The 14,385-nt window shown below is 34.7% G+C and overlaps 2 protein-coding genes across 4 annotated transcripts in view; one reads left to right on the forward strand and one right to left on the reverse strand.

The window, feature by feature from the left end:
• The window catches only part of aig1 (androgen-induced 1 (H. sapiens)), a 45,825-nt gene extending 38,377 nt beyond the window's left edge, over nt 1-7,448 (forward strand). Inside the window, exons 4-6 of the mRNA XM_043219536.1 lie at nt 1,195-1,310; nt 3,070-3,233; nt 6,806-7,448. Of these exons, the coding sequence (XP_043075471.1) occupies nt 1,195-1,310; nt 3,070-3,233; nt 6,806-6,840 (315 nt within the window). The 3' untranslated portion in view covers nt 6,841-7,448. The remainder of the gene's footprint in view (nt 1-1,194; nt 1,311-3,069; nt 3,234-6,805) is intronic.
• adat2 (adenosine deaminase tRNA specific 2) overlaps nt 1-14,385 on the reverse strand; it is a 53,009-nt gene that overhangs the window by 38,433 nt on the left and 191 nt on the right. For 2 of the 3 annotated variants that reach the window (XM_043219539.1, XM_043219537.1), the window contains exons 2-6: nt 13,940-14,044; nt 13,139-13,289; nt 12,133-12,239; nt 11,861-11,933; nt 11,714-11,775 (exon numbers count right to left, since the gene is read on the reverse strand). In XM_043219539.1, the coding sequence (XP_043075474.1) occupies nt 11,714-11,775; nt 11,861-11,933; nt 12,133-12,239; nt 13,139-13,289; nt 13,940-14,044 (498 nt within the window). Of the gene's footprint in view, nt 1-2,675; nt 2,724-11,713; nt 11,776-11,860; nt 11,934-12,132; nt 12,240-13,138; nt 13,290-13,939; nt 14,045-14,385 lie in introns of those variants that run through there. The other variant, XM_043219538.1, reaches the window with a different exon arrangement.

Consider the following 14,385-nt stretch of genomic DNA (forward strand, 5'->3'; position numbering starts at 1 on the left):
TCACTCATTCTCCTTACAACCCAGACTCGGCTCGTCCAGCATGCCTCCATCTTTTCAGGCACGTGAAACCATGTCAGTTGTTTGTCAAACACTCGGCTTCAATTCACACCTGGCTTCCTTTAATGAATAATTTGCTTAAGGTTGCGTAACCGTTCTATTTCTGGTCCTAATGCAGGTGGTCAGAGGAGTGGATCGACGAGTTCATCAAGACGGCTGAAAAAAAAATAGCTGTTTGACATCTGTTTTGCATATATCACACTATTCATGGCCTATTTTTTGCTACACGTCACTTGCTTAATTCTGCAGCGAATAAAGATGCAGTGTAAACGTATGTATGAGTTTATGATGTTTTGCAGCAACATTAAATAATAATAGAGAACTACTTACCCATTGTTTAGGAAAAGACATCTTTTGGGTCTGATTCAAGTTCCAAATGCAATGACAAACTGCATTTTTGATTCAGTGAATTTAAGCAGATCATTGCTACATTTTGTGGTTTGGGTTATATTCTGTGCAAGTTAATAGCATTTGGATATAAATCAATAATTTAGTTTGTAATCATTAATTAATTAACCCACTTACAGTAACCATTTTCAACCTAGTCTCATAAAAATACGTACCTCTGTGCACTTTTTTTGCAACACCGTTAAAACACAGGTTCGATACGTGAACCCTGGCAATTTTTATTACATTCTTATAAGTGCATAACGCTGTTTTTATTATATTAAATATTAATTTAAAGTTCTATTATGTCCCTACACCAAATCCAATCCTAAACCTACCCTAACCCTAAAGTGATATGCAGTGATATGTACTTATTGTTACATATTTTGCTTTTTATTTTGCTAAAAAGTTCACCCAGGTATGTTTATACCATGAGACCAGGTACACCATTTTTTAATCTATGGGCATTCTTGAAATAACTTTATTTACTGCATAGAGCTTCATTTTGTTTGCAGGTGGTTATTTTTTAATGTCACGATTTTTATATTTATAATCCATTCATAGGATATCAGAGTAACCAATATTATAACTGACGTCAGATACTGCATATATCAGATTTATGATTCATCAATCCGCAGTGAAACCAAGTTTAGACGGTGGCAGCTTTCTTGGCTTCGCTAGAGCCAGTGCTCTTTTTATGTTTTAGAGTGATTTGTAAAGCTAACTGTGATCTATCTTTGTCCTTTTCAGCACACAACAGTTCTTCCTTTTATCATAATTGAGATGAGAACAACACACCATCGATATCCCAGCAGGACCTGTGGACTCTTCGCGGTGTGCATGTTTGCTGTGGGATATGTCGTATGGTAAATGTCTCTTTTCAGCGCAGTCATTTTTAATATCACACCGTGCTCATTTACAAAGGACTCCCTGTAGGTATTAAGATCAGGGGAAACTGGCTTTGCATTGTTCTAGCACGGTGTCAGTCAAAAGAAAGATTCCATCTGGTCACCTGATCTTCCTGACCTCCAAATCATTCCCCGATGTCTTTCTGCATAGTAATTAATTTGCTTGAATTCTGGCGATTTCCACGAATAGGGTAAACTTTGGGCTCCCATTACATTGTAAAAGCATTAGAGGCACAAATCCCATGTAAACTATCACCTAACGTGAAATGAACCCAGCAAAAGGCACCTGCATCTCCGATTAAAACAGAGACTTTAGGCTAAACCTTTGAACCTGAAGACATTTTGGTGTGGTTTAAACCAGCAGCAACAATTATTGAATTATTATTGAATTCATTATAAATGTTTCTTATTAATCATATTTATTTATTTGCAAGCTAATAAATAAATAAATAAAAACAAAGAAACCAGGACTTTAAACTATTTAGATACTAATTGATTTATTGTTCATTCAATATTAGTTTATTTTGTAATAAATGTGATAATTAACATATAATTATGAATAAATAAAAGTAAACATGAATAATGTTTCAGAATAATAAGCATCATAATTTTTGTCTAGAAAATAACACATTCAAAAATATTGGTTATTGGTTAATATTGATTAAAATATTGGTTACAAGAATGAAAATAATAATTAAAAACATTAAAAAATATATAAATGGGGATTATTATTTCATAATCAAATAATCATACTTTTTTAGAAAAGAAATATATATACAAATATATATATATATACACACACACAAAGAGGGGTTTTCATACTATCCAATTAGTCTCAAACTGGCAACAACAGTGGAAAACTGCAAACCTCATATAAAATAAATAGAAAGTAAAACAGCTCGTATAACATTTAGCTTGACCTCCTGAGGTTGACAAGCACAGTTTGATGCGGGGAAGAGAGGTATTTTAAAAGTTCCGAGCCCTGTTTTGTACACAATTCATGGAAAGCGCCTTTTGTAGCTACAAGCCCAATTTCAGTGCCCTAGAAACCTCCGGAAAATAATCAGCCAAGGATTTATTTAGTCTTGCATTTAACAGATTAATTGGCAATATGAAGAAAGTCCTTGGAGCCAAACTAAACTAGTTTGACAGCATGGAGGAGGCCTCTGTCAAAATCACCTCAAGTATAAGATTATCAGCACACACCTCTCTGCCTTATTTCCCTTCCTAAATTAAGCTGATTAGGCATTGCATTTTATTTAGTCAGGAATAAGACTTGCCTGCAGTTGTTAAATCCATAGGCAGCTTTACATGAGGATTACCTTCCAGAGACGGCTTTTATACACACCATTTCACAGGACCCTCTCGAGGCTGAGAAAACAAGCCATACGAAAAGTAGGTAGATGGGCCTTCTTTAATATTCATCAAATATTAAAGCTAAGGTTATGAGTGCAGGAGTAGATTAAACAGGCACAATCCATTACATAAACGGGCTGTCAGACCGTAGATTATAACCATGTGACTGCATTAAAGTCGCTCCAGCAAAAAAGAATTTAAGCAGCGCCGCACCGTAACAAAAAGAGCAGTGTCTAGCATTCACAGACATGAATGGTAGACACATTGACTTCTGCAGCCTTTCAAGCGCTGGATTTAGCAGACAGAAGGACAAACACATTAGACAGAGGTAACAGATTTTCTCTGTCTCTCTCTCTCGTAGGATGTGCTGGGTGCACAGTATGACGGGGGTGTGGGTTTATCCCTTGCTGGAGCACATCGGGCCCATGGCCAGAACGCTCTTCTTCGTCTGCCTCACGGCTCTGATCAGCGTCTACTACGTCTTGGGAGAAATCCTGAACAACTACATTTGGGATTCCTCAAAGAGTAAGTTAAAGAATGAACGTTCTGTCATCATTTACTCCCCCCTCGTTACGTTCCCGGGCGTTTATTTCTTTCGGTTGAATTTCTTTCTTCTGTGGGACACATTAGAAGGTATTTTAAAGGATGTAGGTAACTCAACAGAAAATACTATGGAGGTTGATGGGACCCAACATTTTTTTAAATATCTTCTTAACGGGATGGTTCACCAAATAAATGTCATTCTGTCACCCATTCATGTCACACCGACTTACTCCTGAGAACAAAAAAAACACCATAAAAGTAGCCCATATAACTGCGCTATATTAGTCTTAATTGTGGCCGATATTGCTGATATTAATAACATTCTATATAGTTTTGTCTAATTAAATAAAATAAAATCAATAATTTAAATGTTAGGTATCACAACTTAGGCAAAGTTATTTATTTTAAGATTGCTAAAGGCCTTATTGAAGGGATAGGTCACCCAATAATTAAAATTGTCATCATTTTTTTTTTTTTAGTCACCTTAATGTCATTCAAAACCCATGAGTCTTTGGTTAATCTTCAAACACACACATTTTAAGATTTCAAAGTTTCTGTTCCTTCATTAAAAGGAAATTTGGCTTTTTATATAAATACAAAAAGAATTAAGCAATCCTTTTATTATATATTATATATATTTTATTGTATAATTTTTGGGGGTATTTAATTTTTTTATTAATATTTTTTTAAATACTTTTTAAACTTTTAGTGATTGCAAATAAATGTAAAAATAAGGGAATGAGAATTAACAAATATAAATCCAATATCAACTATTAACAATAATTTACAATCAATCTGTAATATCAGCCAATCAGTCACTCACAACATCCAAATTTAAATATGCAAATGTTTTTACCTAGTAAAATTGCTGTAGTACTTTAGAAGACTTTATATATATATATATATATATATATATATATAGTGTGTGTGTTACTGTGTTTTCCCTTGCCCACACCATGAGAAATGATCCCATTCTACAGGATTAGGATTTTGTGTATGATCCACCATTGACTGGAGTACATGAGTTTGTGTGTTTATCATGTCTAGCTACAAGCTTCTTGCTCCCCAACCCACGCTGGGATAGCGGCTAGAGACATTATACACTTCCCCTCAGGTACATATACATCCCGCTTAGCTTCCTGATGCACCCACGCACACTCCTCCACCTGTTAGCGCTATAGACTGGGAGCACTGCATCGTGGGTGTAGTGCCGCCAAAGGCAGCGTGCAGCAGATGGGAACGGAGCCCGTGAGCAGTCTGAGAGCAGCAGACGGCGAAGGCTTCTCTTCCTCCCACCTGTTTGACACTGACCTGCAAATCACCGAAGCAGCGTGCGCGCGCACGCACACACACACACACACCTCAGGCTCTCTCCCATGGAGCTAATCTATGTCCCTTTATCCTCAGTACAAGATCTCCCTCTTATGTCCAAACAGTACCATAATCTCCGAAGGCCCCTCCAGCTAAACTAACCATGAACACTTCCGTCACTAATGCTTTCTTCTCTCTGACTCACAGCTTGTCGAAATGCACAATCAGTTGCCAAAAGATCACAGATCTTAAATATGTCAATGCAGTATTCAAAATATTATGTGCATATATTAAAGAAAAATACTAAAACAAACTAGCGATATTTCAGGATGCATAATACTTTTTACTTATTAGCATCTGATAAATTATGCTGAAATGGGAAGCAAGACCACATACTGATAAATTTTAATTTAATGAAAACTCTTTATAATAAGTGTCAAACATTTACAGCATTTATAATTTGAATTAATTTGTAAAGACGTTATACTAATACACATTTATTGTTTCAATAAAATAATAATTATTAAGTAACCTTAGATAATTAGCTAATATTGTATTTATATTTTAAAACTATATACAGTACTAGTACATTATAGACAGTTATATTGTCAAATATATTGTCATATTTTTTAATTTAAAATAAATGTTTTTTTCTTTGATGGCAAAAGCTGTGTCACATGATACTTTGGGTGCTCATTAAACATTTCTTATTATTATTACATTATAAATGGACCAAATTAAAGGATTTTTCTAATTAAAAATACATATTTTAATATATCTCTTTATTGCACCTAATGCATTAACTAATTAAACTTTTTCCCAAAGCGTTATCATTTAATTTATAAAGGCACAATTAAAACTGAAAGCAAAGTGCAGTTCACACGGTATACTGTTTTCACATGCCTGCCGTAATATAACACACAGCACAGACCTTTATAAAAGTTACTTTTGGTTAAGATTCTGCTTTGGTGCCCAAACAATAAAATAAAATAAAAAGGCCATATAGTGCCTGAAATATCAATTACTCAGTATTGAAAATATCACAATTGCAATAAAATAGCTCTCTTGCTCCTGTAATATTGCTAAAATATCCATCATATCATTCCAGGCCATAAAATGTACTGGTATCAACATCAGCCAAAACATCTACAGTACTGTGCAAAATTTTTAGGTATGAAAAAAATGCTGTAAACAAAGAATGCTTTCAGAAATATAAATAATGATCATTTATTTTTGTCTATTTACAAAATGCAAAGTGAGCGAACAAAGAAAAATCTAAATCAACTGCCTTTTGCCTTTGCATCACTTCTTATAGGTACTCTTGCACAAAGTTGGGGATTTTGTAGGATTATAGTCAGGTGTATGATCAACCAATTCCAACAAACCAAAGTGCTAATGATCATCAATGTCACACGTACACCCATCTATTGTCCGGAGAAGTCTGGCCAGAAGTGGTCTTCATGGAAGAGTTGCTGCCAAAAGGGAACAAGGCCAAATGGCTCAAGAATGCATGTAAACACAAGAGCAGGTGCTCTGGACTGATGAGTTTTTTTTTTTTGCTGTGCAGCAGAAGACAGTTTGTTCGTCGAAGGGCTGGAGAGTGGTACAATAATGAGTGTCTGAAGCATGGTGGAGGTTCCTTGAATGTTTGGGGCTACATTTCTGCAAATGGAGTTGGAGATTTGGTCAGGATTAATGTTGTTCTCAATGCTGAAAAATACAGGCAGATGCTTATCCATCATGCAATACCATCAGGGAGGCATATGATTGGCCCCAAACAAACAGCCAAAGTCATTAAGAACTATCTTCAGCATAAAGAAGAACAAGATGTACTGGAAGTGATGGCATGGCCTCCACAAAGCTCTGATCTCAACATCATCGAGTGTGTCTGGGATTACATGAAGACACAGAAGGATGTGAGAAAGCCTAAATCCACAGAAGATCTGTGGTTAGTTCTCCAAGAACAACCTACCAGCCGAGTTCCTTTAAAAAAACCTGCGTGCAAGTGTACCTAAAAGAATTGCTGCTGTTTTGAAGGCAAAGGGTGGTCACACCAAATATTGATCTGATTTAATTTCTTCATTTACGAAAATAAATGTTTGACACTTCCATTTTTTAAATCATTCTTCGTTTATAGCATTTTTTCACACCTGCCTAAAACGTCTGCTCAGTACTGATTATTGATGCACACAAAATACTATCCACATAAATGACATTAAAAAAAACTTTTTTTCTTTTTCTAGGCATTCTGGAATCAGACAAGACCAAAACTGACTGAAGACTGCCACAAAAGTTACCCTGCCTCTTTTCTCTTCATCTGAATTCAAATCGGTTAGACTTTGGAGTTCAAACCAATACTATATAATTATCTTGGTCTCCTGAGACATTTATTTCATCACCATGTATGTCCCTTAATTTAAAAAAAGCACAGACCTGCATCGGCTTGAACATGGAATTGAATAATTCATGTTTACAATTTATGATATGAATGTTAAAGAGTATTTCAGAGAACCTCGAGCGTTGTGTGAGCGTTGAATGATGTGCACTGCGCACATGCTGTATTCGTGTGGCCAAAGCCAGTATGTCAAACCACATCACATATATAACTCACGTCAGGTATTATTTACGGAGGGATGATTTATAAGCGAATGTGTCATTCTTTTCCCCTGTAAAACAAATAAGCAACACCTTTATATACACAGTAGCATATGGCAAACGACGATGAGCACAAGATAAGTTGCTTAGATGAGCCGTTTATGGTGTTTCTGAAGCCATACAAGTTTTTGATCAAGATGAACAGGTATTACCGCAAGAAATCCAAACACTGTCAGAAGAGAAACTGACCTTTCTCTACTTGGTGACACTTTATAAGAAGCTCTAACAGTAGCTTACGAGCAAGCAAATCGAACAACGAACAATTACATTTTTAAAGCATTGACTTAATAAAAATACAGTTGTTCATTTTTGTTTGGTAGTTCATAGCGAAGTAACAAGTTAACGCTTTTATTTAAAAACCTTTAATAATTAAAACTAGTGCAGTTAAATGATTAATCAAGATTAATCGCATCCAAAATAATGTGCATATTTATTATGTATATATTAAAACAAACATGCATGTATAAAAAAAATGCTGTTTATATATTAAGTATTTTTATATGCAATATTAAAATATATAGACAACTTTTTTTCGACAAATATGCTGTATGTATATATACACCCATAATAAATATTTTAGATGCGACTAATCACGATTAAGCGTTTGACAGCACTAATAGTAATACACATACATACATGTAAATACAGATAAATATTTTCAAAATATGCTGTATGTGTGTATATTAATATATACACGACAAATATACACATTATGTAAACAAAAACATTTTGGATGCGATTAATCATTCGACAGCGATAAATTAATGTAGTAAGCTTTTGTTGACCAACGGACCTTTATTATAAAGTGTTTCCTCCCATGTTTTATCTCAAAGGGATGTAATGCTTCATATCTTATGGATATGACCAGCCTTTGTCATTTACTTCACGAACGTGTTGGGGTTCTTCTTTTATTAATAAAACTCAAAAACCATTTTCTCGTTGTCGTTTTTTCCTGTTCTTCCAAAGCCGTAGAGGAAGCCAGACAAGAGGAAGAGCGAATTAAAAGCTTCACACAGCGATTTTCTTTCCTTACACTCGCACATACACAGATGCACCGCAATTCTGTGGGAAAAGTAGAGCCAACGTTCAATTACCAAGGAAAAATTGTTGTACTTATGATTTAATGTTTGTCCTATATTTTCTCTGGCCTTTTCGCCCTCGCCTTTTAAGACGCAGATGTTGCCCAAACATAACAATTCCTTTGTGCAGAGCTGGACATTTTTTAATGAGAAACACACACATTTCAGGCCTGGAGGAAAAGGAGTTTGCTCGACAAGGAATTGCAATCACCTTTGATGGACAAGTCCAAATAACCAGGCCCCCGCTGAACTTCATCCCCTTAAAGTACAACCGTCGACTTTTTAAGTCCAGAACGTGTCCCAAAAAGCCAAGAAAAAGAATTTGGTGCAACATGATTAAAACACGAGCCTCTCGGGCGGTTTAAAGAAAACCGATAGTGAGAAACATCGTATTATCACATCTACACTTTCAGACAAAACTGTCAAAATACTCTCCCGTTTCATGCTCGCACCTCATCATGCATTTTATTCTCAGAGGAATTAGTCAAAAAAAAAAAAAAAAAAAAAAGAGATGCAGAATACCTTCAACACTGCCTGGCAATTGAATTTTGTGATTATTCTTATATATTACAGGTCTGCCTGACAACACTTTTGTTGACAATTTAGTCTGTGCGCTGTGTGCTTGGAGGCATGTTGAAAGCTAGTCAAAGTGTGTGTGTGTGTGTGTTTAAATTCTCTGTCAGAGTGTTAATTTCAGAACGACACTTCATAGTCTCCTCATTAGCACTGCCTCTCCTGCATGCAGAAGTACCAAAGTGTGCGGTTCCCTAACGTGTATTAACGAACTTAAAAAAAAAAAGATGTAAATGAGGTGAGTACAGCAGAATTTTTGCAGCGTAAATGATGTGTGGGATGCATTTGAAGGACAGCTCAGTGACAGATAAACCGGCCTGGGCTCCACACGTATATAAATGACCGCGTATTAACACTTCATTTACTTTCATAATGCACGTTCCTGGTCTTGTGAGCGATTTATTGGTATCATAATCATAATCTTAAAATTATTGAAATTTTAACCGTTTGTATGTCAGGAGTCTAAGAGAACATGAACAGAACAAAACAAAAAAAAAAAAAATTTTCTGGGGTCAGTACATTTATTGAAAGAAATACTTTTAAACGTAAAGGCAAACTTTTGCAAAGGTTTTCTATTTCAAATGAATGCTGTTCTTCTACTCTGTATATTTAACAAAGATATAGTATATTCTAATTATGTGAAGAAAATTATACTGCAGACTGGATTAAAAATTCAGCTTTTCAGTTATAGGAATAAATTCCGTTTTAAAATATTTATTATAACAGAAATATAATGTTTTTCACAATATTACGTTTTTTACAGTATGCACACTTAGTGAGCAGAAGAGACTTGGAATAATAAATTCAGTATTTATTATTTAATATTAACACTATTAAGTGTTATCAAATGTATCAAAAAAATAACTTTCCTTCTCCATTACAGTCCTTTGCAGGCAATTGGATGATGTTCACTCTATTTAAAGCTGAATGAAGCTTTATGAAACATAGTATATGGATAAAGAGTTAGAGACTAAATATTGTTGTCAGTCCATGTGAACAGGGACAGCGTAGGTGGTTGCAGCTTGTTTTACGATGTTCTTTATTCGCACTGACTCATGGCGTAACGCTGCCAAGGCATAACACCTGTTAAATGCTTACCAGGTGTGCGACCGGCGCTCTGTTGTTTTGAATCGGTTACCAAGGCCATACTATTTACACAATGAATCTAAATGATTATTTTTATTTATTAATGACAGCTCCTGTCATTTCAATATCACCATAGAACAGTCGTATTAAAAAAGCCAGCTGTGAGCACGCAATGTCTGATCATTCATCACAAAACAATAAAACCCATGGGTCCTCTGCTAACAATGACAATAACAGAGCAGTAACTGACCGAGGATATTTTTCAAATATATGATACGGCCGGCAGAACCCGTAGCCGTGTAAGACGACAGGCCTTGAAAAATGACAGCCCTAAACATCTCAGACACCTCACATCTACTTCCAAAACCGCTTGATTGCTCTTTCATACGCACCCACAGAAAACCCACTTCCAGCCACTAATAACATATTACATGGCAATTTAATAACATGGGGTCTAGAAACCATTATGAGCTATGATATACTTTAATAACCAGAAGCGCAACATGACACGAACCGTTTCACAACAAGTGGAAGTGTGTGGATCATGAATAGTATTGTTAAGCTTTATTAATAATATTGTTAGCTATTAACAATACTTGAAAAAAAGAAAACTAAATTAGTGCAATCAAACAATGTATTGCATACAAAAAAAAATCTGAGTATATGCATGTGTACATAAATTCATGCATATGTGTCACGTTTATATATTAAATGTATTTATACATTTTAAAAATCTATGAATATTAATGTATACATGTAAATATTTTTTAAATATATACTGTATGTGTGTTTATATATACATAATAAATATGCACGGTATATTATGTCAATTTTAAATGATATATTATACACATTATATAGTACATATTACGATATATTATACGCAAATATTATGTAAACAATAACAAAAATGTTAACTATATCAGAAAGAAAAAAAAGAATGCAAAATTAAACAACTAAATGATTTTACTTTTTCCAAGTTAGTATGCATCAGATATAAATTAATTAATTTGGCACGCGTAAGGAAACACCTTTGAAAACTTAATCTAAAAATGACTGAAAATTTGTTTACTCATCTAACATCAAACCTGTGTGACTTCCCATCTTCCTGCAAAATCAAAGAACTTAAATTTTATTATACTTTGAATCTTTATTTACTTCAATCTTTTCATTAAAAGTGTGTGTGTGTGTATACACACAAACTCACACGAACAAACAAACACACTCTTTATAAAATTCAACTTTCATGCTCCATTGAAGAAAAAAAAAGTCGTGTGAGAAAGTACTGACAGAAATTAATTTTTAACTATCCCCTTAAAGTTTCTGGCTATGAAGTAAGTGGAAACTCCACCTGGGTTTGTCCCGCATCTGCTAGTGAGCCCAAGACTGAGATCATCGAGAGTTCAGAAACAGTTCTCTGGGTTGTATGAGGACACAAAGAGAGCAAGAGCTGGAGAAGAACCTGCTCTTTAATGCAGAACAGGCTCAGTCTATTGCTTCTACACACTGTTAACAGACAACTCACAGCGCCAGCCAGCAGAGAGAAGAAGAGGTCTGGAGGTTTACGAGCTATGTGGTCCAGATAATGAGCCAATGTGGTTCTTCAAATAGTAGATCAAATCAGTGACCGCAAAATCAAACGTCATTGAGATCCATTCACTGACAAGCTCTTGTAAAAGTCTCAAAGTCTAAATGTTTTCCATTTCAGCTCAAAGGAGCAATTGTTTCGCTCTCCTCATCTCGCGGTCCTCGTTTTACCTGAATGACTACAGCGACATCTGGTGGACTGATCAAATCTTTCCTCACTTTAGGTTTGGGAGCTGGAAAAAGAAATCAGTTTAAGAAACGGGACAGTGAAAACATTAAGAGACATTAGCATGCACGCATTAACCAGATTTCCCTTACCATTTGGGTTTTCCTGTTTATAAAATGTCTTGAGCATGTCGACGGCCTCTTCTGCTCTATAGCCAGCGATGCACTGTAATAAGCAAGCAAGCACGGGCTACAGCAAAAATATGTCATGTGGTCTGGGCTACAATTTAGGGAATGTGGATGTTTTGACAAGAAAAATATTCTGGCCACACAGAATTGTTTTAGAATGTAAGGAACTGGCTTCCCTTTTGGATCAGATGGAATTTAAATTTAACTGGAGAGGAATCGGAGGGAAATTCTTTTACCTTAAATGAAGTTCCAGTGTGTGGCAAATGATCTGATGAGACGTCCAGGACAGATCCACAGCCTCCAAACCGCTCATTTTTGCACCCATATACAACAAGAGGTATGTCTGTCTAAACGTTAAGGTGTCCTAAATGTTAGTCAATAGAATCCTAGGGTAAATGCGATTGCATTAAAAATGACTAGACATGACTATAAAGAGCTGTGAGTGACACAAAGATCTACACTACCGTTCAGATTTTGGTCTCAAGTAATTAATGCTATTATTCATATAATCATATTAAATTGAAAGTGTCAGAAATATTTCTATTTACAGTAAATGCTGTTTTTATTTTATTGTTTTACTTTCTGTTCATTTGAAAGAATTCCACAAAAAAAAACATACGATGGTTTCCACAAAAATTTTAGGTAGTAAAACTTTTTTTTAATATTGATAATAATAATAATGCACCAAATCAGCAATGAAAATGATTTCTGAAGGATTGTGTCACTCTGAAAACTGGTGTAATTAACGCAAAAAAATATAATAAAATAAAAATCACCCCTAACCCTAAACATAACTGTAAAAATTAATGTTAAAAATAAAAAATATATATATTTTAAAGTGTAATAATATTTTTGATCTAATAAATTCAACCTCTGTGGACATAATAGGATTCTTTTAAATAGATTAATGCTAATGTGTGTGTAAACTTTTCCTAAACTAATTCCAGGAAAAAAACATGCATGATGGTTTCACAAAAATGTTAGGCACCACAACTGTTTTTAACAATAAAAATAATAATAAATGTTTCTTAAGCACCAAATCAGCATACTAGAATGATCATGTTACACTTAAGACCGGAGTAATTAATGGACGCAAAAAAAATAAATTCAAACAAATATTTTGGATATAATACATTCAGCTTCTGTGATAGTGATAATAAGCTTCTTTCAAAACCATTTACGGTACTGTATGTGTACACTTTTCTAAACTAACAGTTGACCACACTTTGGCATCAAGGATACGAAGCAGTCGCAGAGCAGCAGCACACATGATACATGGCTCCACTGTCACATAAAGTACAGTCTGTTCACACACCTCCTTTGGGTCCTTCTCTCTGAAATGGCACCAATCAAGCACTTGATCCAGTGCCACCATTTCTGCATGCCGAGTAGCCTTGGGCAAAACAGGCACAGACGTGAGGTTGTTTCATCTATTCCAAGGTTTCTCTGTGCTCTAATAGAAAGAACCATTAATCAAATTCCTAACAGAACGGGAACTGTAATATGTGGGTCAAATTAATGAGATTATTAAAATGAGAAATTAGAAGTTAGTTCTTAAAGCGTAACCAACACTAAGTTCTTTGAAAATGTACCTCACCTTGAGTGTGCACATCTTAATAATGATTTGATCATAAATCACTTGACAGAAAATAATCTTTCCAATGAGACTTATTTTTGACAGTCTCTAAACAGTTACACATTCACACTGCAAGCCTCAGATATCAATGTTAATTTAAATTCAGAAACTGAATGTCTATAATAGAAGAGGTGTATTCACAAGACCACATCTTCTGTGCATTCCTGAATAACTGAAAAATATGGTTAAGTAATTGAACAATTAACAATATGAACAATATATCTACACACACACACACACACACACACACACACACAATAGGATTATAGTCAATTACATTAATATTCAAGTTATTGTTATCTTACAATAATTCCAAGAAGCATAGTATGACTTATTATTGAAGGCTATAAATCAATTACTATAAGTTATGAATTATTAAATTATCATAATTAAGTGAAGATACTTACATTTTTTGTTTCATTCACCTCATTCCTTCCCTTTCCAATGATCTCGTTGTTAAAAACCATCAGACAGCCAACTGGAACCTCTCCATTCTCAAGGGCATCAAGTGCCTTTAAATGAATAAATATGTTTAGAATTTTAAAACAACCAAAAATACATTCACCATGTAGGCAGGCACACACAATACACATTTACCACGACAACCAACATGTCATAGAAACTGGTACAAAAACTGTGGAAAATCTTTACCAGAAATTACACAGAAATCGTCGAAATACATACGTATTTTTTGGACTGATTCAAAGGACACGTCGTTTTATTTTATTGAGATTTCTCAGTCAAAATAACAATGCAGTAAAGTAACTTTAGCAACTAAAGCACATTTGAGGAGATGCCAGTTAGCATTGTAACGCAAATACAGTGAAGACCAACTGTAAACATCAGAGAGCTC

This window comes from Puntigrus tetrazona, chromosome 20 (assembly GCF_018831695.1).
Source record: "Puntigrus tetrazona isolate hp1 chromosome 20, ASM1883169v1, whole genome shotgun sequence".
NCBI classification, from domain to species: Eukaryota; Metazoa; Chordata; class Actinopteri; order Cypriniformes; family Cyprinidae; genus Puntigrus; species Puntigrus tetrazona.